The 23,351-nt window shown below is 36.3% G+C and overlaps 2 protein-coding genes and 1 long non-coding RNA gene across 4 annotated transcripts in view; 2 read left to right on the forward strand and 1 right to left on the reverse strand.

Annotated features, from left to right (window-relative positions):
* zgc:171490 lies at positions 1-15,919 on the reverse strand. 2 transcript variants are annotated; one of them, NM_001113586.2, is given in 5 exon segments: positions 1-383; positions 596-624; positions 739-870; positions 1,080-1,736; positions 15,692-15,919. In NM_001113586.2, coding segments are annotated over 5 exon segments (1,011 nt in total). In that variant the 5' UTR covers positions 15,756-15,919; the 3' UTR covers positions 1-254.
* Positions 9,513-23,351, forward strand: part of LOC147838372 (uncharacterized) — a 280,547-nt gene continuing 266,708 nt past the window's right edge. Inside the window, exon 1 of the long non-coding RNA XR_015521651.1 lies at positions 9,513-10,136. This is a non-coding gene — a long non-coding RNA (uncharacterized LOC147838372). The remainder of the gene's footprint in view (positions 10,137-23,351) is intronic.
* The window catches only part of LOC100538170 (SLAM family member 5), a 19,267-nt gene continuing 10,932 nt past the window's right edge, over positions 15,017-23,351 (forward strand). The window contains exon 1 of the mRNA XM_087303803.1: positions 15,017-15,076. The gene's annotated coding sequence lies outside the window, so the exon portion shown is untranslated. The remainder of the gene's footprint in view (positions 15,077-23,351) is intronic.

The raw sequence follows: 23,351 nt of genomic DNA on the forward strand, positions 1-23,351 counted from the left end.
GGTCACCGGGCAGCGGTGAGCCCGGTTGCGAGGTCCCTATCATCGCTGCTTGCAGCTTTAATTTCAAGTTTGTTTCTCAGTTAGATTTAGAAACCCTCTGAAATTGTAAGGCCTTATGCCATTATATAGTAAAAATAAGGAACTCTAGCAACACTTGTAATAAAGGAGAAAATTAATGAAATCTCCTTTATTACAAGTTTAATGTTTCGTCCATGCACCTTCTATACCTTAAAATAATTTTAAAAAATAAACATTTACTGTGGTGTGCCATTAGCTGCCAGTCCATTTTCATTATCAGCAGGCAGTAATGAACAGTTGGCCTCATTAGATGTTCCATTGGCACCATTCAGTCTGGAATTAAGGGGCACAACTTCAGGACCATTCTGAGAAAAAAATATACATTAAAATGATGGAATTATTGTATCATTACGGATGATTCAAATAAGTAAATAAAAATGTTGAACTTAAACCATGTCTTAATAATCAATAAAATCAATAATCAATAAAAACCAACAAAATCTACACTTATCACCAGAAAGCTCAAGCAGATGCCCGATTATTGGGAGAAAGAAATATAGTGGATATAATTTCTCACCGTAGTATTTTGTTCTCCTGTCCTGTTTCCTGTTGGAACAAAACACAATAAACTATTACTTTGGATATTAAAAAAAGTTTTTTTTGCAACAAATTTTCATTTTGGCAACAAAATAATCTTGTTAAGCTTTATGTATGACTTGCCATTCTGTTGTGATGAATTATAACGCCACCAGCATAAGATTACAGCAACAACAGCAGCAGCAGCAGCAGCAGCAACAGCAGCAAATACAGCAGCCACCAGCACATATGCAATAACTTCTGGATGAGCTGAATCTAAAACAGACATAGACAGTCATTATTACTACAGAACGACTAATACAAAGTTTTAGCAAACTTTTATAGCTGATATTTCTTTTCACTTTTGCAATCAGATGTATAATATTCATAAGATTACTTTTTTTATAGATGTTTTAACATTATTATCATCAGATGATAAGAGAGTTATCAAGCAAAGGTATACAGAGTGGCTAAATGATACTCACTGGTGACATTAACAGTAAGCTTCCTGATGATGCTGAATGTGCTGCAGTTGATCATCAGTTTATATTCTCCAGAGTCTGTGCTTCTGCTGTTAGTGATATTCAGAGAATCGTTTTCAGTTTTCAGTCTGTCAGTGAATCTCTCTTTACACTCAGCATTTGTGCAGATCTGACTCTGATTTCCAGTGAGTCGAGCAATGAGAATGTCACTGAAATACCAGCTCATCTCATTATATGCGTTTACGCCAGGATCTAAAGTGACAGATTCTCCCTCCTTCACTGACGGACTCTTCATTTCAGAAGTATCAGCAGCAATCCTGAAGGTCTTTTCAATGTTGTCTTTGTTGTTGCTGCTGTTGCTGTGGATAATCAGTTGATAATCTCCAGTATCGTCTGCGGTTCTGATGTTAAGGATGGTCAGATCTCCAGTTTCTTCATCCAGCTTCAGTCTGTTTCTAAATCTCTCATTCTTTGCTTTTAAATTTAGATTACACTGAACATCTGTACAGCTCTTACTCCGATCTCCATTTATCAGAGCAATGCGAATGAGATTAAAATACCATGTAATCCCTTCATGTTGGCCTGTTCTAACACCAGTGTAAAGAGTGACTGAATCTCCATCCATCACAGACACTCTTCCTTCTTCCACACCAAAAACACCTGAAGTAAATGAATAGCAAACTCATTAGCCAAACAAACCACAAAACAAGTGTGATGTGAAGTAATACAGCACAATATGAAGTTGACCATATCATGAAAGATACATCACTATAATATTAGGTTTATTAGTGTCAACTAATTTTTTCAGATTTTTTTTAAACAAACAATGAAGCTTTTAAAAGGTGCATGTTAAGCAATTTAAAAAACATAATAATAATAAATATTGACCCTAGTTAAGGATGTTCATTTCAGATCGCTTAGCACTTTTGAAATCTATTCAACCTAATTGTCACCAAAGAAATAAAAAAACAGCATTCACATGGTAATAGCAAAATAATGATTCAAATAATGAAATAAAAATGACTCTAGAAACAAATTGTTTATGAAATGTATCATACATTAACATGTTCTGAAATGTTCTAAATATAGGCATTTCAGCCTGCTTTAGCAACTTTTAAAGTATGCAATTAAATGGTGATGACATTACTATTATATAGGCATGAGCTCGTTTTTTTTCAGACTTAAAAAAAAATTACTTCTGCGGAAAAACTGTTTACAGGCACTGCTCATAGTTTCCAAAATCGCCTACATTTAATGTACTATATAGTATGGAAGTCGAGTATTATGTCCGAATACATAGAATTCGAAAAACTGTATGCAAGTACCCGACCTACTTCCGGCAAGACTCTGAAGTGTGCATCCCATGCACGCGACGCTATCCCATGATGCACCACAAGATAATTCATTAATGGGAATGAAGCGACGCAACTGAATGGGTAGGTCACACATGGTACAAAAAAAAACTATGTGCCCTTTTTTTCGTGTTCTCTGTGTGCATGTCTCAGTTAAACAAACTGTCAGTCTTTAGGGAATCAAATGCTTTTATTCTCAGTTTAGTCATTGTGTCAATGCAAGTATCTGCTCATGAAGGAGTTTATGCATCATCAGATTGGCAGTGCATGCATCTGCGCTGTTAAGGCATTAGCTGTGCTACTATCCACACATTTTGGATATGCGCATAGAAAATGGTTGATGGAAAAGCCAAAATGCACATAGATTTTCAAAATGAACAAAAAAACTCATGCGCATAACTGAATAGGATAAACTTTTTATTTGATAAAAAAATGTGAATAAACTACAATATATACCATAGCTTATCAAACTAATTCCAGTATGCGCATTAAAAAAAGTTATTTGATTTTGTTATAAGAGATCATGTGACAATAAATGTGTGAATGGACAAACCAGTAGGCTGAGCATATTGTAAAACATCTGAAATGTTGTTTTGGTCATTCTAAAATGCATTAACCATTTCAGTATTAATGTTATTATATTATTAATTACCTCCAGAACTGTCAAGAGCATCTCTGCTCCGCGTTTCATGCCTCATTGCATGCCAGCATTTGTCTTCTGAGGCGCAAGTAATTTATTAAATAAAAAAAAAATTCACGCAGCTTCTCCTACCCCAGCAAATTCTGTTTTTACGTTATTGTCACAAGTTAATCAAGCAGTGTTTACATTCAAGGAGTCAAAGAAAAGAAAATGATCACTTCCTGTTTTTGCAAGTTTGTTAATGGGATAATCCAGTTTCGCCTATAAATTTAATTAGCATCTTTGGATGGATCCATAGCTACTGAGGGCGAAACTTGTTTACTCAGTCTGTCTCTTCAAGTTTTAATGTAACTGCGCCAAACCTATTCAAATCAAAGTCCATATAGTCTTTGTCTGATCTCAGTCACTGCCGAATAAAACTAAAGTTTGTTTTTTCTCTGGCTGAAAGATTATGTCTCTCCCCCACTTACAGTCTGCACTCACCTGTTTGTTTAAGATGGGCATAACCCACATCTTGTTTGGGCACTGCTGATTAGCAGGGTTGGGTACCAAAACCCGGTGCCATTATAGCACCGGTACCTTGGTAACCGGTATGTACCGGTATTAAATCAGCGTATGAATTTCGCTGCCTAATTTCGGTGCTGCGGCAATGACGTAAGGGGTGCATGAAAAAAGGCACACATTGGCGTTGTGTCACAGCATCACTAAACATTTAATTCTAAACAACTTTGAGGAAAACGGACAGGCGATATCAGGCGATTGTTATTGTCGCTAGGGAACAGATGCACGCAACGCTAGCAGTACAGCGTACAGCCTGGTTTTCCAGCGGTTTTCGGTGAGCGAGAGCGACGCTCTTCAGATCAACACGCATGATTGCGTTCATCCAATTTGCTTAAACTGAGCATTCTAAAGTGTATTTTACAAGCAAGAATTCTTACACAGCAACTGTCTTTACAAAAGTTGCATGTAAGGGGGAAACATGTCAAACTTAATGACACTTGAGGGTTTAAAGGCAGAGCCTCTCTCGCATGCTTTATGCCTAGTTCAGACTGCGAGATTTTAGCCCTGATTTTGGCTCGCCGACAGGTTTTGAGAAATCGCCGACAAATGCCTGAAATCACAGGCAAATCGCTGCTCGTGCACGTGAGTGACAATCACACAGTATGAACAATCAAAGACGCAATCTGAGAGAATCGCCAATGAGTCGCAGATGCCTATGAGATATTTGGCGTGCTAAATATCTGGAGCTGTCGGCGATTCAAATCATGCCGTGTGAATTGAGTTTTGACTGAAAATAACATCAGCGATCGCCTACAGCCAATGAGAGAGCGGCATTCACTTGTGTGTGTTTGTGTATACCTGCTGCAGGCCAGCAGGAGGCTGGGGGAGAAGTTAAAAGCGCTCTTTTTTGGTTTATTTGGACCCACGAAATGGAGGAAAAACTAGTGGAGGTTTGACAGCACTCAGGAGCAACCGTGTCTGTTTGACGGTTCATACAGAAAGAAATTAGTTTATTATCAACTTAAGTTGAGGAGAAATGGCTAATTCCCTTTAAACCCAGGTGAGCAAACATGTACATGTTCTACCCCATTAAAGGATTCTTTCTCATTATGTAGTTATGAGAACGTAGTTTGGATGAAGTTGTCGGCGATTGTTCCTATAGTAAAGTCATGCAATCTGAAAGCCCCTGTCCCCGATCCATCTTGCAGTGTAAACAAAGCAGCGCCGAAACGCAAGCCCAGATAGTCATGCAGTGTGAAAACATCTGTGACACGACTACTTTGAAAATCATGCAGTCTGAACTCGGCATTAGGTGTCACGAGCAATCGCTCCCGCGGGCACTCACTTATACTCGCTCTCTGTTTTCGCGGCACTTGCTATCTCTGTTAAGGTGCTGCGTGCATCAGTTCGCAAAATATTTTATTCACGAAATAAACAATAAGAAATAGGACTTATTATGACTCTAGAATAATTATTTTTTAGGAAACACTGTGAAAATTTTTTAGAAACATTATTGTAAATGAATAGGAGGGCAAAATAAATTGACTTCAACTGTGGGCCTGTTAAAATTTGCAGGTGCAGCAATGTGCCTTGATGTACTTGAATGTTAGAAATGTGTTCTCCTACACCAGTATAACGTTACTTGTCAAATAAATGAACAAGGAAGATTATTTTGAGTTTAAGTTATTTAATTATCTTGTTTATGAAGACTGCAGAGTGATGCATGAAAACAATTGGCTTCAAATAATGTTTTAAGTATTTTGTAATATTTATGTTAAAATGTGCTCCTAAAAGTACGTGGCCCCTGCCCGCCCCCCCACGGGTTAATAGTAAGCTAATGTAATTTTATAATGCAAATCTTAAATTCATGCTAACCAACAAATGATCAAAGGAAATGTATTAATGTAATACAACATGAATTGATTTTAACTTTAAACTGTAATTATATTGTTCTATTAAAATGATTTTTAAAAATATTTTGTCAAATAAAATATTTTTGTAGAGTTACCCACCATCATTTTGTGGCTAAAAAATATCCATTCAGGCACCGGTATCATTTTAAAAGTATCGGTTTAGCCCCGGTATCGAAAAAAAAAAACAAGATACCCAACCCTACTGATTAGTGGGGAATGATGCTGCGTTCACCTTATTGGTTAACAATGGACATGAAAGGAATATAAGGGAGTTTTTTTTTTTTTTTACATTTTTTAAATATTAACATTTTATACCCCATAATTATATAATTGACATATGTTTAAGCTAATTATGTAGTTTAAAAACCTTAAACTCCACACTTTTTTGAGGGGGTAAAACTGCATGGTAAATCTTTCTTTCTTTTTTCTTTTTTTTTTTGTGAAAAAAAAATTGGGAATTTTATTTTTAAAGGCCATATCTCCTAGCCCAGCTTTTAATATTTGTTAAACCATTCCCAGACAGATGTACAGCCCTTTTATCATTTGTAGTTCTCTGTTTTGGTAAAGCATTATATGCTCTCTCTGTTATGCATATTTATAGGGGAAACCTTTTTTTTTTGTAATTTTGAGAAATACAGTGTATAAACATGCTTAAAATCTTTCTCTTAGGTCATTATGTGCTAGCCACTTGTTCGCATAGAAATAGTGATGGCTGAGTTATGCAAAAAATGTCACTGTTTTAATTTTTATTACTGCAACTTATTTTATAATATTATATTATAAAATTAATATTATAATATTATTATATTATAATATTATAATATATATTATTTTATCAGATTAAAGATCTGTTTAAACCATGCCCATGATTTTGTCAAAGAGCATGTCTGCTGCAGAAAAGCAGATTCAATACATGGCATGTTGTCAAGCAAAACCTAATACCAAATTTCGATTTTTAAAAACAGATTTCCAGGCGGGGGACAGTTATCTGAATTTACAAATAGAGAACAGAATTTAGTGTTGTGTCGAAACTTGTGACCCGTTAAGAACTGTGACCAGGGGGTGCTGTTCAGTAAAATTTTCACTCTGGAACGTGCTTGTCGCTGCGACCGATGTTTAAGTGCTGGGATTTAGAAAACAGGTTCATGGAAGAAATTTAATGTAGTCATGATAGTTTGACCATCCAAAACTTTGTAAAGAAATAAAAAATGTATTCTGACTCTGTTGTTGTCTCCTGGTAGACTCATAGTTTGTTTCGTTATGAAATATAGTTTATGCATTCCAGATTCAAACTACTGACATATGGCACTGTAGACCAGCTTCACAGAGGTAACATTCATAGCCACCTAAATATTGTACTGTATATGTTTAATAATAAAGTTAATAAAGGCAATCTTTTTTTTCCATTTGTATAACATTTTGACCAGATATTAGGCTAATATATATTTTATAACCTGTGTCTAGAAAGAGAAATTTATAGCGATTGAAATGCCATCCCTTTTATTTGTGCGATTATAATGTTTAATAAAATAACTTGCCATATCTTATGTCTCTAAAGCATATTGACCAGATATTTATTTACAAATGCTGTAGTCACTGAATCTGAAATAAATAGCCTTAGTCCCTTTTTATTTTCATATGACTGATAATAATGTTTAATAAAATGACTCCATATGATTCATTCATTTTCGGCTTAGTCCTTTTATTAATCCGCCAACTTATCCAGCAAATATAATGTTACCTCTGATTCTGTGAAACCAGTCTACAGTGTCATATGTCAGTAGTTTGAATCTGGAATGCATAAAACCTGAACTTATACTTATAGGTACACAATCCACTTTAAACAAATCACAATTTTCTATTCCCACTGATGGTTCTGTCATTACCCCCTCCCTTCAGGTTAAGAGTTTGGGGGTCATCTTCGACAGCACCCTTTCATTCACTTTACATGTCAATAATGTCACCTGATCCGCCTATTTCAACCTTCTAAATATAAATCGCTTACATCCTTCCCTCACACCTCATTCAGCTGCCATTCTTGTTCAGTTTAGTCACATCCGTTTAGATTACTGTAATTCCCTTCTTATTGGCCTTAATAATAAAACTCTTCATAAATTACAATTGGTACAAAACGCTGCAGCCCGTATTCTCACAAAAAACCCCTCTGTCTGTCAGATCACACCCATTCTGTATCAGCTTCACTGGCTTCCCATCTCTTACAGAATAAATTATAAAATATTAGGAGTGCAACGATATACTCAGCTCACGATACGATGTGTATCACGATATAATGTTCATGATTCGATATGTATCACGATATTTGGAATAAAAATTGAAAATTAAACTGAAATGCAAATTTTACCAAGTAAACTATTTTTTATGTATTTCTTTTGTTTCAACTTGTTAAACTGAACCTTCTTTAAGAAAATAAATTAAACAGGCTGTCTCTGGAAAATAAAACAATTTAAAAACTTCTTTAAAAATATTATTGAAATGACAGAGACAAAATTAAGGAACAATTTAAGTAAAGGTGCAAAAAAATAAGCTTTCTATTTAATTGAATTTAACAGTAAAAGCTTAAGGCTTTGCTTGGTCACTTGTGTTTTTTGTGTAAGCAAAAAAAAAATCCCCATTTCCAGGTAATCAGCAGTTCTATAAGATAATCCTGAAGTGATGTGTATCTGTCTGAGAGGTTTTTATGGATGGCTGTCTTCATGTTGGGCATGATGACTGACAGGGTGGCCGTCTTTTCATTACACAGGACAGTCGTGGCTCTTTTCAGCAGTTTAGGCAGGTTTACTATTTCTTCGGCGTCGCTGATGTCGGCGCTATCAGGTGTATCATGTTGACGTGCATTTTTGTGTACCTCTGTACTCAAAAGGGTTAATGCTCATCGTAATCATAACTCTAAAATGCGATATGATTGTTTAAATAATGTGCACGCTTTCGGTTTCATTTCCACAGCTAAGTGCTGTTCATACTTCCCACGCGGCTCCTGAACGATCACTCTGTTCCACAAACTGAATGTTGTTTACTACTTTATTAGTCACAACCTGCAGGTTCTGTTCACTGAAGCAGACGCGCGTATGGCAAGCCGTTTTAGCATTTAAACCTTTGTTCCGACTATCCATTAATATATTTAATTCATATTTAATTAAATTCATTTAGAGATATCTCTAATTACAATTGTGACTAGTCAAAACTCATTTAGAGATATCTGCAAATATTTTTCAATGGAAGTCAATGGAGGAATATGACTAGTCATAACATATTTGCAGATATCTCCAATCTGATTTCGTACTAGTACAATTGTAATTGCAGATATCTCTAATTGTCATTCTGACTAGTCGAATTATAATTATGACTAGTCAAAATATAATTAGAGAAATCTCTAAATATATTTATGGATAGTCAGAACAAAGGTTTAAATGCTAAAACGGCTTGCCATACGCGTGCGTCTATCAAAGTCCGCCCTCTGTAGTAACAGCTCACGATCAGCTCACGTTATGTGTGATTTTGCGGCCACCAATACATCATTATATGAAGACAGAATGATATTTTAGGGTGAATTGTACCTTATAAATGCAGTATGTGACTCTTTTAACAGCATTAGAAGGTATCCATGTCGCTGTGCAAAGTATGTAAATCACTGTGAAGACTTTAAAACTTAAGATGTTTAACCCAGTATGCGTGTCAAAAAGCGGACGAGTCTAAAGCAACGACTGGACAACCGAAATGTTGCCAGACGTCCGATTTTGAGAGGATGGGCCATCCTCTATTTCAACTCCACTCATCTTGGTCTGCTAACATTACTGCTGCTGCAATCTGAACTCACGTGCGACAGCAGGTGGAACGTAGCTCACGTGCAAACAGCTCAACTAATAAGAGAAAACGGACGTCATATAGTAATCAAATCGTCATAACGCCACGATGCATATCGAGACATTTTTGCATCGCAATAAATCATACAACGATAAATCGTTACACCTTTAATATATACACACACACACACACACACACTTATTTTTTTATTATTAATAGTTAATTTGTTCCTATTGCTAAATTTTGGTTTAAAAACAATTTATTGCTTGCTATAAATTACTACAATATTAAAATCATTAATTAAAAGATTATTAGAAAGTTAAGCAAATAAACACTATTAAATTGCTTGAGTAAAATATTAATATAGTGTTACACATTTGTTACATGTAAAAAGATTTTTATTACATATAATGCCTATATTAACTTGCTATTATCTACTTCATCATAAATTAATCCATTATATAAATTAAACCTTACCAAATTAGATCGTTCAGCAAGGCCAGCAAACGAGTATCTGCTATATTATTGTCAGATAATAATGACTGATTAGCTATAATGACTGATTAAAAACTGTTCAGTCTATTATATTGAATGGCGAAAGGAAACAATGCTCCCCATTCCGCCGTCTCGATTGCAATGTTTGTGAAATAAAGCAAACGCTATTGTTTATTGTGTACAATATTTATTAATCATATTTATCAAAATATAGTAGTGATGATGAAATTCAAAAAGACGTTAATAACATTAGCATACGTCGTAACCATATATGGTTTGCCTAGATTGTGTGTGCCTAAACGTGTGAGGTTCTGCGGGTCTGCAGTTGGATATTTTTGTGCAATACCTCCATTCCTGTGCCGCCATTCAGAATGTATTTAGAGGAGTGACAGGTCAGAGGCGAGTCGACTGGCTGTCGGAGAGCAAAACGTCTATGTAGATAATCAAAAAGGCAGGAAATATGTCCGTGGTTTTATTTACTCTTCTAGACATCTCTATAGTGAAAACATCCGAGAAGCATTATTCCAACAAAACATTTGTTTTTTCTGTCTCTGCAACTCAGAAAGCCTTTGTCCCGCCCTTACGTTTCATGCAACTAGAAAAAAACAACTGTGATTGTCTACTTTTCATCTCAGTCAAACCACCGCTTCAGAAACTTCGGAAACTGATTTTCAGCAGCTTATGACACAATGCACTAAAATAAACACTCTAAGCACAGCGTTGTGATCGTACGCTTCACAAAACAGCCAATGCTGATCACATCGATGTTATATTACACATTAAAGGATTAAAAGTGTTTATTGTTTATTTCATTATTTGGCGATTCCTCGATGGTAAGCGTACCACAGTTTGAGAACCACTGAACTAGGTGTTGCAGTTTGTACTCATTGTTTTGAGAAATGCATTAACTGTTGTGCTAAAATGCACTAGTGTTGTGAGAAACGCACAAAAGCGACTGAGAAAAACTGTAATAATATAATTTCATAAAAGTATTATGTGCAAACTCTAAATAGCGAAATCATATTAGCAGCCAATGACTATCAAAGAACAACATTGTTCAGAGTCAAATAAACAGTGTTAATGTTGTATTCAAGTTATACTTGCGTGCTAATTCCGATCAAATATTCAAAGTAACATGGTAAACAACACAGAGACTTCAAAATGAACGAATGTGCGAATATAAAACCAACTTTACCTCTATAGGGTGTGGCTGGTTTTTTGCAACTGCGTCATGGCCCTTGTCTTTTTTTTTTTTTTTTTTTTTTTTTTGAGGGTAAGACATTTAAGAATCAAGAACAGAACATAAATTAAAGTCATTACAAAATGAAATAGTTCTGTTTGCTTTATTATTTTTATATAATGAAATTAATTGTATATAATTACTAAATTCTTGCAAAAACACAGGAAAATATGGTTCATTATTAGTAAATTTGCATTTGTGGATATGGAATTTACAAAGAAAATAAGTTAAATTTATAACAAAACAAGTATTTCTCTTAGTAGGGGCAGATTCATAATAACTAAAAATAATTTCTTTAAAAGTAACAGAAACATCTTGTTGTATATTATCATTAATAAATAATTCAATATGTTTCCAAAATTGTACAGCATAATTACACTCCTAAAATAAATGAAAAACAGTTTCAGTATGAAATTGACAAAATGAACATTTTACATCAATATTAGAATTAAACTTTTTCAAAAATTGTTTTATAGGATCAAATGTGTTGATCAATTTAAAAGACACCTCTATGACCTTGTTGGTGAGAAAATATTTTTGTTGCAAAGACCATATTTTTTCCCATATCAAATCTCTATAGATATTATTCCAATAAGAGATTACAGGGGACAATGTAGCAACTTTTTCAATAAAAAGAGATCTAACTTTGTAATTTCTATCTTTTTTGTTTGAAAAACAAATTTTACCTAAAAATGTTTCTGTCGGATCAGAAAGGTACACTTTTTAGGAGGGAGATGAATGCTACTTTTGAAGAGCATAGTAATTCCTGATGTTATAGCTCCCATAACAATGGCGAAATTTTTTGGACTTACTGGTATGTTAAACGCGGAAATAAATTCAAAGTAATTCATTAAAAAACCTCTGTTGTTAAATAACTGACTAACTAAAAGCAAACCATTGTTAAACCAATCACTGAAAAACAAAGATTTATTTTTATATAAAATATTTTGGTTATTCCAAATAGAAATTGTGTGAAGTCCAGGCCAGAAGAACTTGTTGATGGAAATTTGAAAGTTTAACAGGAATTTTGGTTATGTTATAATTACACATCAATAAAAACTTAATGCCTCCAACAACAGAAAATACCTGTTTTGGGAAAATATTCCAAATTGAGTCTTCTTTATGTAGTTACTGGTTAAGCCAATTAATTTTGAAAGTATAATTTGAAGAGCAGAAATCAATACAGTTAAGACCTCCTTTATTATACGAATTTATTATAACAGTCTTTTTCATATAGGGGCATTTATTTTTCCAGACAAAGTCTGTTAGTTTACATGTAGGCTTATCTACGTACAGAGATTGAGCTGCATAAGAAAGACAAGACAGGCCCTCTGCTTTGGTGAGCAAAATTCTTCCTTTAATAGACAGATCTCTTTGAAGCCAACTATTCAATTTTCTTTTAGTTTTTGCAACAATTGGATTAAAGTTAGCATCACATCTATTTTTATCGTTAGTTATATTTATGCCAAGGTAAGATACTGAGTTTTTAAACAGCTACTTCACAAATTGAGGAAACACCACAATTTTTAATGGGAAGTAATTCACATTTATTTAAATTAAGATTTAAACCAGATGCATTGGAAAATGTTTGTAGAGTATTTAATGCAGCCGCCACTTGAGATGAATAGTTGACTTATAATCAAATCTGTACTTCCAATAGTAATACCTTTTAAATTACTCCTTTTGATATGTAAATTAAGAAACTGTACTGCAATTAAAAACAAATAAGGTGATACTGGGCATCCCTGCCTTACTCCATGATGTAAAAAAAAAAAACCTTGGGGAAGTACCACTGCTTAATTTAATAGAGCTATTTATGTTTTTATATAACATTTTAATCATTTTACAAAAAGTAACACCAAACCCAATTTCTTTAAGCGCTTGAAATAAAAAACCATGTTCTAAAGCGTCAAAGGCTTTATAATAAACCCAAAAAAAATATGAAACTGTCTCCATCAATCATATCAGAATAGTCTAGGATATCTAAAATTAATCTTATGTTATTAGATATATGTCTATTTTGCATAAAGCCTGACTGAGTTTCATCGATAATGGAAGGTAAAATGACTTTTAATCTTTTAGCTAAAACTATAGCAATTATTTTGTAGTCGTTGTTCAACAAAGTTATTGGACACCAATTATCTAATAAATTAGCAAAAATTGAGTTGGAGAAAAGAGTTATCTGTACTTTCCTTATAAACACTTAACAAGAAGGGAGCAATATTTTTACTAAACATATGGTAAAATTCTGAAATCAGTGCCAGGAGATTTATTCAGTTTTAATGATTTAATTGCTTCTTCAACTTCTGTTAATGTGATTGGAGCCTCACAAAAAGCCTGATCAGCACTTTCTAATTTTTCTATACAAGATAATGTTTCGAAAAATTCTAAAGCATTTTGTTTATTAAATTTAGAGGTGTACAAATCATTATAAAACTTAGCACAAAAATTAGTAATAGTCTTCTGGTCTTCACATATTGATTGATTAATTAAGTTTTTCAATAAGATTTTATTGCTGTTGTTGCTTCTCCAATCTAAAAGAATAAGAATTCTGCTCACCTTATTCCAACCATCCTTTCCGTGATCTAATAAATGCTCCCTCTGCTTTTTACTGATAGATTTCATCTAATTTATTTTGATAATGGGTAAATTCAACCTTTTCACTATCTGACAAAGTAGTTTTAGATAGAAAATCTGAAATTTTGCATATTATAATATTTTCATTTTCTTTTCTTTCTTTCGCTAATTTACTGCTAAATGTTCTTAAAAACTTTCCGATTTCATATTTTGCTAACTCCCAATTCTTTCCAAAAACATTTTACTCGTTTGCTTTTTTCCAGTACTTGCAAATTATAAATTAGATTTTTTCATTTACTTCTTTATAGTTAAGCAATGAACAATTCAATTTCCAGTAAGAATTGATTCTACACAAGTTAGCAGTATCTGAAAAAGGAATAGTTATCGAGATGCACCTGTGATCAGAAATGTGATGGAATAATGTCTGAATTAGCCTTGTTTAAATCTCTTGAGATAAGCCACAAATCTATACGGGATTGTCTGGAAAGAGAGTTATTTCCCCATGTGAAACATTTTTGATTAGGATGAGTGTCTCTCCAATTATCACTTAAACAAAATCGTTCTATGAAAGTTTTAAAATAAAGATTTGAGTTATCAGGTGATTTTGGAGGGCATCTGTCTAATCTATTATCCAATGCAACATTAAAATCTCCGCCAAGGATTAAAAAGGCATTTGGGTATTTAGTAAGTAATTTCAAAATGTGTTGTTCTATTAGATCAAGAAGTTTTTCATTTTCTTTTTGTTGATTAAACCCATAAATATTAACAATGATAAACATTGATTTGGATATTTCTGTTACAAGACAAATATATTGGCCATTTGAGTCACATTCAGAGCAAATAATTTTCCCATTAAATTGATTTTAAGGATGCAAACACCAGCTTATTTGTTTGTACCATGAGCCATCCATAAATCTAAACCCCACTGAGATCTCCAAAAATTATAGTCCTCTTTTACAGAATGACATTCTTGCAAAAAACAAAAATCAGTTATAAACTTTTTCATATACAAAAATATAGCTTTACTTTTTAGAGTATTTCTTAAATCAGTTTTAATTGTCCTAAAAAGGCCATCAGTTTTACAAAAACAAGTTTTTTTTTACCAACTTAATATTAACATCACACACCTTCCCATGTAAAGTCTCAAGCAGGAGGGAATATTTTGTTTCCCTATACGAAAGCGCTACTTGCGATGAAGTATGCTCGTTTATTATCTTTTCTTGCTTTCTCCACTGCTGGCCATGGTTTGTTTCTTCTTTCTTTATCTGCAAGGGATAAGTTTTCTTATATTTTAATGTTATTTTCGCGCAAAAAGGCAGAGTCCTTGGCTGCACGCCAAACAGCATCGCAAAAGAAACAGGAAGCAAATTGTAGAATAATTCCTCTGTTCTTGTTTGTTTGCTTGCGACCTAACCGGTGTACAGTGTCGACGGCGCTGGAGAGTCTGTCCTTGTCCTCTGGTAAGAGATGCTGACAAACATCTATAACCCTATCACGAACATCCTCTCTTTCATTTTACGGAATGCCGTGCATCCTGAGATTCCACCGCCGCGAGTAACTTTCTAACTGTGACAGCCTTCGGTCGTGTCCCACGCAAGTTTCCTCTACATTATTCAGTGTGGATTCCATCACTCCGTACTTGTTTTTCATAACTACATGAGGCTCCCATCGTTTCACTCACGTTACTGCTAACATTAGCAGCGTTAGCTGTCCCCAGAGACACATTTTTGTTCTTCCTTTTCTCCGATTTACCCATCTTATTACAAACAAGGACTAATTCTGTAGTATTTATATTATATTCTCTCTTTGCACAGAGTAAAATAGCTTTCAACAAATAACACTACTAGCCAATTACAATGTTTGAGCTTACAGAGCACATCGATTTGCTTTTGATGAGCGCCATCTTGGCCGAAACAACCACTTGTCCATAAAAAAGTGAGACTAAAAAATAAATGTCTTATGGACATGCAAAAAACAACATCTGTGCATTTTTCGACAATGTAACGCATTTCTGTCGAGGAAGAAGCAATTACAGCAAGCATAAAATCAAATGTATCACAACAGTCCGAACTTACCTAATGTCGACTTGAGGAAACACCAAATCGATATGTGAAAATAATAGGAAAGCTTCATTTTCATGTTTGAAATAATAAAATAAACGGAGTTTATTGTTCCAATAAGCTTGTGTCTGGAAGACAAAAACAAAGATGTCGCTTTCTAGTGTCTGCTGAAAACCATGAGCGTCTGCAGACTTGAACGGCAGGCACTTTTTTCCAGGGGTTTCAGTCAATGACTGTAAAAAATATGGACGACGCGACAGCCCTTTTTCCCATTGAACGGCGTGATTTTTTTTCCCAGACCAGTTCAGCGCAAACCACGCCCCCTACGCGAAAACCCCACCCGCTGCTGTGACTCACGTCCGTGACTCGATCCAGGCAGTTCTTCTTCTTCTTGGTGTTTATTGGCGGTTCGCATTCTTAACAGAGCATTACCGCCACCTACTGTGGGTTATGGATCAGAGACTCTTTTATTTTTATTTATTTATTTATTAATTTTTTATCTCTTGACTCTTCAAAACCAGAGCCTTTGATGTTGCTGCGTGTTCAGCTCCTCCATCTACAGCTCAGGTCCTTCACAGCAGAGACATAGAAAAACATAGTAGAAGAGAGGAGAAAGCTTAATATTGTTATAAATAAAATAATAATTAAGTTAATTAAATAAATATATTTAGACATTCTATATCCTATGTATTAACTGAGTTCTTTTTAAGAATTGTATCAACCATTTCTTTCCTTCCTGATATAAAAACTCTTTCAGTGTTATTTGTTCATCTTTTATCTGTAGGTCATTAATTAACATATTTCTTTCCTCTGTGTATTTATTGCAACTAATGATTACATGTTCTACTGTCTCTCTCTCTCTCCACATCCATCACACAAACCCTTTAGATGTTTTCCTATCATGTGTAATGTAGCGTTCAGCCCTGTATGTCCTATCCTTATTCTTGAAAGCATACAATCCTCCTTCCTGCTCCCCCATGAGTTCAAAATCTGTCCTACCTTTGGTTGTATTGCATATAAATGTCTGCCTTTTTGTTCATTGTCCCAACTTATTTGCCACTCTTTGTGTATTCCCTTTTTAATTACTGATTTAAGTTCAGCCCTACTATACCTCATTTTGATTTCTATCTTCTCTTTTGCCATTATGAAATTCTGAACATTCTTTTGAAATGCTTTATAATTCTGCTTTCATTTTTCCTATACTATTACCGAAATTTCTGTTTTTATACATGCCTGTAATTTTTTTTAAGCGTACCCCATACCTCACTCAAATGTGTTTCCTTGCCTAAGGTAGAGCAATATTTTCACCAATATCTTTTTTTTATTAGGTTTAATTATTCTTCTGGTTTCAGCTCTTTCTTTCTGCTATCTAATTTTTGCTCCTGATCTCAAGATTTTCCTGAGAATTCTAAGAAGCTTTATTTCTTTTCCTGATAATTTTCTGATATTCCTTATATTTCATTGTTTTTTTAGACCCTATTCCCGATGATGAGAACGAGCAGCTTAATTTTACAAATGGAATAATATCATATTCATTCTGTGGAAATATAAATTTCTATCAACTAATTCCAAATGAACAATAATCTACGTATAACTGAAAAGTTATATTCTTTGGTTTTTAATTATATAATTTCATTAACATGCCATATAGGAGGGACAGTTAACCTTTGCCTTGCTGACTACAGACTTCATTTGTATGCTAAAGTGATGTAATTAAAGAGCCCATATTATACATGAAATAAGGTCATATCTTGGTTGTAAGGGTCTCCAACAACAGTCTAATATGCATGCAAGGTCAAAAAACACTTTCATGGTCTTATAATCTGCATTTATTTTTATCTAATTATCCCAGCGACTCCTGTATGAATCGTCCAGTGATTCATTTGTTCCCAAACCCCTCCTTAGCGCGGAGCTAATCTGCGCTGATTGGACCGATGACAGTCTGTCGCGATTGGTCGACTGCCTTCAGTCAGAGAGGGAAATGGCCAATAGCTAATCAGCAATTTAAAAAGTAATCACAGTTCATACACGCTCGATAGTGTAGGCGTGGACTTTAGCTGCCACACTATGGCGAGTGGATAGTGCCACGGATAACCGAACGAAGGAGACAGTCGTGTACTCGCCATACCACACACACACAAAAACACACACACACCTCCGGATGACAACGCTCCCGCTTCAGCCCGCACCCGCCAGGTTTTAGCCTGAGAATCCGCTCCGTTTTCTGCCCGCCGCGCCCGGTCCCGCTAGAGCGGAGAACACAACCAAATATCACCCAGTATACAGTCCAGACAGCCAAGCTGTCTGTATAAAAACACACACACAGCACAAAGTACACAAAGCTCGTTCGTTCGTTCGCTCTCTCTCTCGCTCTCTCTCTCTCTCTCTCTCTCCCCGCGCCAGATTTCTGCGGCGCGGGAATACATTTCCGAATAAATCGCGGGAGCAGAACTCTAGCACGGAGCTCCATAAACAAACAGCACGCGTCGCGTTTTTAACGTGACTTTGCACGCGATAAGATAATATATCCAGTTAACCTGATACAGTACACGCGGTTACAAGTAACAAATCACAACTAAATACATTTGCAAGCTAGAGTAAACGAGGCAACAACTTTAACCGCACGTACTTACACTTGAGAAATGTAGGAAGAAACCCATCCTGACGTCCATCAGTTACTCTTTACTGATCCTTCCTTTAACAAACTCAGATGAAGTATTCTTTGTAGCATGTAGCTTCCAGAAGTTTCCAACTGCTTGGTTATAATGCTGATGTTTCATCTTTGGGTAGAGACTCAATATATCCATCTGCAGTGTGACTTCAATCGACCGGCATGTTTGTGTGCGTGTGTTTGTGGGTGTGCGTGTGTTTGTGGGTGTGTGTGTGTGTGTGTCTGGGTTACTGCGTCAGAGGGCGGGGCCTCAGGTTTGAAATCTCCCGGGTTTGCGCGTGCACGTGAAAAACTTTGTTTCGTTCGTACGTCATGGCGAAACACCTAATGAGTCGGTATCAAGGCGACTCGTTTGAAGCACTATGATTCGACTCTTTTATAGATGAATCAACAGTTTTAAACACTGTATTCTTACAGATTTAAGCCTTAGCTGGATACTTCACTTCACTTAGAGCTGTGTTACACACTACATGGAGGGGAATTTTCAAAAACCCATAATATGGGCTCTTTAATGGTTTCACAGCATGGCTGTATCTATTGTATTCCCTGTCTCCAGAACATCATTTGCACATTGTTGTAATGATGTACTTATCTATTGATGAGATCAGCATAGCACCCAGACTTCATTTGCAACCATGGCACCCAGACTTCATTTGCATGCTTTGTTTTACTGCCCCCCATGACTGACCCCACCTACATGCTGTAAGATGTATAAAATGTATTATGTTTTGCTGTGGAGTTGAGAGTTTGCTTTCGATGACGCCACAGCCACGCTGAGTTCCTCTTATTAAAAAGGATTCTGCTTTGAAGACAACCGAAAGATTCTCCCTGGTTTTTTGTGGGCTCTTAGAAGTTTACAACAATTCAAACCACTGCTTTCCATAAAAGCAGGGCAGAAATGAGACACTCACTAATAACCCCGCCTAAAAGACTGACAGCCTTATCCTAAAGGCAGTCTCTGTGACCAGAAGTGAAGAAAAATCATTTTGAAAGGGGTGGGAATGTTGTTATTTGATTAAAGATGATAATTGTAAATGAATTTTTTACAAAAATACGAATTGCAGAAACATCGTTGATAACAAAAAATTACAATATACATATAAAAATAAGGAGACTAAATTTTGATTTGATGCCAGTTTTAAGCATGGTTCACAAAAGAACACTTTCAGATCCTTCCTGTTACAAGTGTTAGTCTGAAAACTGGAGGCAATTTGATAAATTATCTCAACTGGCAGCCAGGGTTGAGGTTTCTCTTCATCTTTCCACTAGATGGTGCCACCCCCTGCCATGAGTATTAACTTGCATTCAAAATATATTTCCCACAACTCCCTTCTTAGCACTCATTGCAGCCAAAGCTGTTAACTAATCACCCCAATATTTAGGCTGTCCTTATTGTTAAAAGGAACACTCCATTAAAAAGGTTAATTTTACAACTCTCCTAAATGTTTAACAGTTTAGTTTTACCATCTTTTTAGTCATATCGATCTATAATATAGCATCCTTTCATAAATATTAGTACACGATGTAAATGGTCTAATTTAATTCAATGATCTATGCTAAGATATTCTAAAAGTGCTCCTGCCAGACCAGGGTCTGGGATGAGAATCGGCACCTCCAAGTCTGAAGCCTTGGTGCTCCACCAGAAAAAGGTGGTTTGAAATTTCCAAGTTGGAGGAAAGTCCTTGCCCCAGGAGGAGGAGTTCAAGTAGCATAAGATTGACAGATGGATCATGCAGCAGCAGCAGAAATGCGGTCAATGTATTTGTTCACTATGGTAAAGGAGGAGCTGAGCCAAAAGCCAAAGCTCGCAATTTTCTGGACCATTTATATTCATACTCTTACCTATGAAAGGACAAGATCTTGGAAACATGCGGCCGAAATTAATTTATATCACAGGGTAGCTGGGTGCACCTTTAGAGATGGGGTGAGGAGCTCCGTCACCCGGGAGAAGCTCAGAGTAGAGCCACTGCTCCTCCACATCGAGAGAACTCAGCTCATGTGGTTCGGGCATCTGTTGCATGTACCTCTTGAACGCCTACCTAAGAAGGTGTTCCAGGTTTGTCCCTCCGGCAGAAGGCCTGAGAGAAAGCCCAAGACACACTGGAGGTTTTATGTCTCTTGGCTTGCCTCGGAACGCTGGAGAAAGTGTCTAGGGAGGGGGAAGTCTGGGGTTTCCTCCTGGGACTGCTGTCCCCATGTCCCAGCCCGGGTTAAGCAGACAAAGGATGGAGGGATCTGACCAGGGACCAGACTGGCTTCAATTTAAATATCTTTTTATTCCTGAGTAGGATCATTTAATTATTGTGTGTAGCATTTGCTGCGGCAATGTGTACAGAACTGTAATTGTATCACAACATTCTAAATACAACAGTCAACTTGTTTGTTGATCATTTGTCTGTGGTGTGAGTTGGCCTTAATATTTCTGAGTGACTTTTCCTTTAATTCCTTTTTTATTCATTACTTAGAATTTTTTAATAATTGTGAAACTTGCCTGAATTTGACCCTTTTTATGGCTGCCTGTCCTCCTGACCCCTTCTTGTGCCTTACCTACATTACTGTGTTTACTGTAGCCTGATATTTGCCTGTGTGACTTTGCATATACTATTATGATCTATTATCATAATAAACTATTATGAAATGTTAAACTAGTCAAACATTACCCAAATGTGTTTGCAGAAGTCAGTAAAGGTGAATTTGAAGGTGTCATGGTTTGGTGGTGTCTCTTGAAGTGTCTCAGGGCGCATTCAAACTATGCTATCTGAACCATGCCCAGGCACATTTCCTGGTTTGTTTGAGAAGTGTGTGCGCTCTGAATCGGTCTCAGGTCTGGTTCAATTGGTCGGCCCTGACCCCGTTGGAAGAGGTGTGCCAAAGCGCGGTTCACTTGGGCTTTGGCGCGGTACGCTTGTAGTGCGAGTGCAAAGTGCCTGAGCCCAAAACTGAAGATGAGACGTGACTTTTAAGAGTCTGTTACACATGGATTTATTAATCAATCTTACTGTTCACTGAACGTAAACTCGTGTGTTTTTTTTAAAGATGCAAACCCCTCACTGCAAGACAACTGCACCTTCAGCAAACCTCCTAATACCTGCAGCACAAGGACTTTTATGATCATTTATGAGCATCGGAAGTGGCTGATCTGTTTGGCGAAATATTTGACACTGCACTGCAGGTGTCACTGCATATAAAATGACTAAAATTAAATAACTAAAGAAATCTCCACTGTGCTGAGTGAGAGTGCTTCTCTTCTGTTACTGAACATTACTTCATCGATGACGAAAGTGTGCTCTGGCTTGGATGCAATGTGGAAATATGATCATATCACCCCAATTTTATCCTCCTTACACTGGCTGCCTGTTAAGTTTCGTATTGGTTATAAAATATTACTTTGTACCTATAAAGCTTTAAATAATCTAGCTCCTGTTTATCTAACCAACCTTCTGTCTTGCTAGAATCCAACTCGCTCTTTAAGATGTTCAAGGCTTCTGGTAGTACCTAGAATAGCAAAGTCGAGTAAAGGAGGTCGAGCCTTCTCATTTATGGCTCCTTAACTCTAGAATAGCCTTCCTGATAATGTCCGATACTCAGACACACTAGCTGCGTCCCAAATCGCATACTTATGCACTATTCTACGCCATTTTGTAGTATAAATAGTGTAAGTAGTGTGTTCACACTGAAAACTCTTAAAATAATAAGTGCACTTTAATTACCCGGATGATGCACTCATTCAGCCGCTAAAATTAAGTGTGTATTGATGGACACTTCACGCACTCAACGACCGCAGGTTTGCTTACGTAGCGGAAGGGGCGGAGCTATCGGACGCACATGTTGGATAACTTTTTTTATTTTGGATGGTGAAAGCAAAATTCTCCTATGAGAGTGATTATAGCGCCTCCCGATGGTGAATGCGGTTATACTCATGGCAGGTTTTATTTGATAGTTTGGTCATTTATTTCAATGATTTGGCAACCGTCAAACATCATCAGGGAAACGGTTTGAATTTCCGCTTAGTAAAAAAACATTAGTGTGCCATTTGGGACAACACTACATACATATACTTTCCTGTTGAGTGTGTAAGTGCATAAGTACATAGTGCATGAGTGCATAGTGTGTAGTGTGCCATTTGGGACGCAGCTATGCTTCCTCATCTAGACTGATCACACTACCTGAGGATTGTCAGAGACTGCACACACTATTTAAGCAGCACACTCACTCACTCCCATTGCCGAGTCTTGTTATCTGTATAGTAACACTACAACGCGCTTTCCTTGTCTTGCTTTCTTGTGTTTTGACCCTAGCCTTGTTAGCCTTTATGTCTTAGTCTGCTGCCTGTCTCACGACCTCTCACCTGTTCTCTGATAACGATTCTGGACTGCCTCTAAACACCTGTTTGCACCCATACTGACCATTGCTTGCCTGACATTGAATAAACCTGCAAGTGGATCCAAACTCCAGTTGTCTGTATCACTTCCCCGTATTACACTCCTCAACAGCTGATAGGAGTCTGAAAACAGACTTTCCCCTTGAAAATAAGCACTTTAAAATCAAATACTGCACATGCACCATGCTGTTACTTCTGACAGTTTCGCACAATTATTCATTTTCTACTGCAGGGCTGTCCAAACTCGGTCCTGCATATTTTAGTTCAAACCACATTTAAACACACCTCAACCAGCTAATCAAGCTCTTATTAGGTTCACTAGAAACTTCCAGGCAGGGGTGTTAAAAGAAGCTGGAGCTAAACTGTGCAGGACACCGGCCCTCCAGGACTGTGCCTGGACACCCCTGCTCTACTGGATTTTGCACAATAGCCTTTAGATATTGAAATATAGAATTATAAATATAGAATTAATTTGAAGGTGTCATGGTTTGGTGGTGTCTCTTGAAGTGTCTCAGGGCGCACTCAAACTATGCTATCTGAACCATGCCCAGGCACATTTCCTGGTTTGTTTGAGAAGTGTGTGCGCTCTGAATCGGTCTCAGGTCTGGTTCAATTGGTCGGCC

This window comes from Danio rerio, chromosome 22 (assembly GCF_052040795.2).
Source record: "Danio rerio strain M-AB ecotype USA chromosome 22, GRCz13ab, whole genome shotgun sequence".
NCBI classification, from domain to species: domain Eukaryota; kingdom Metazoa; phylum Chordata; class Actinopteri; order Cypriniformes; family Danionidae; genus Danio; species Danio rerio.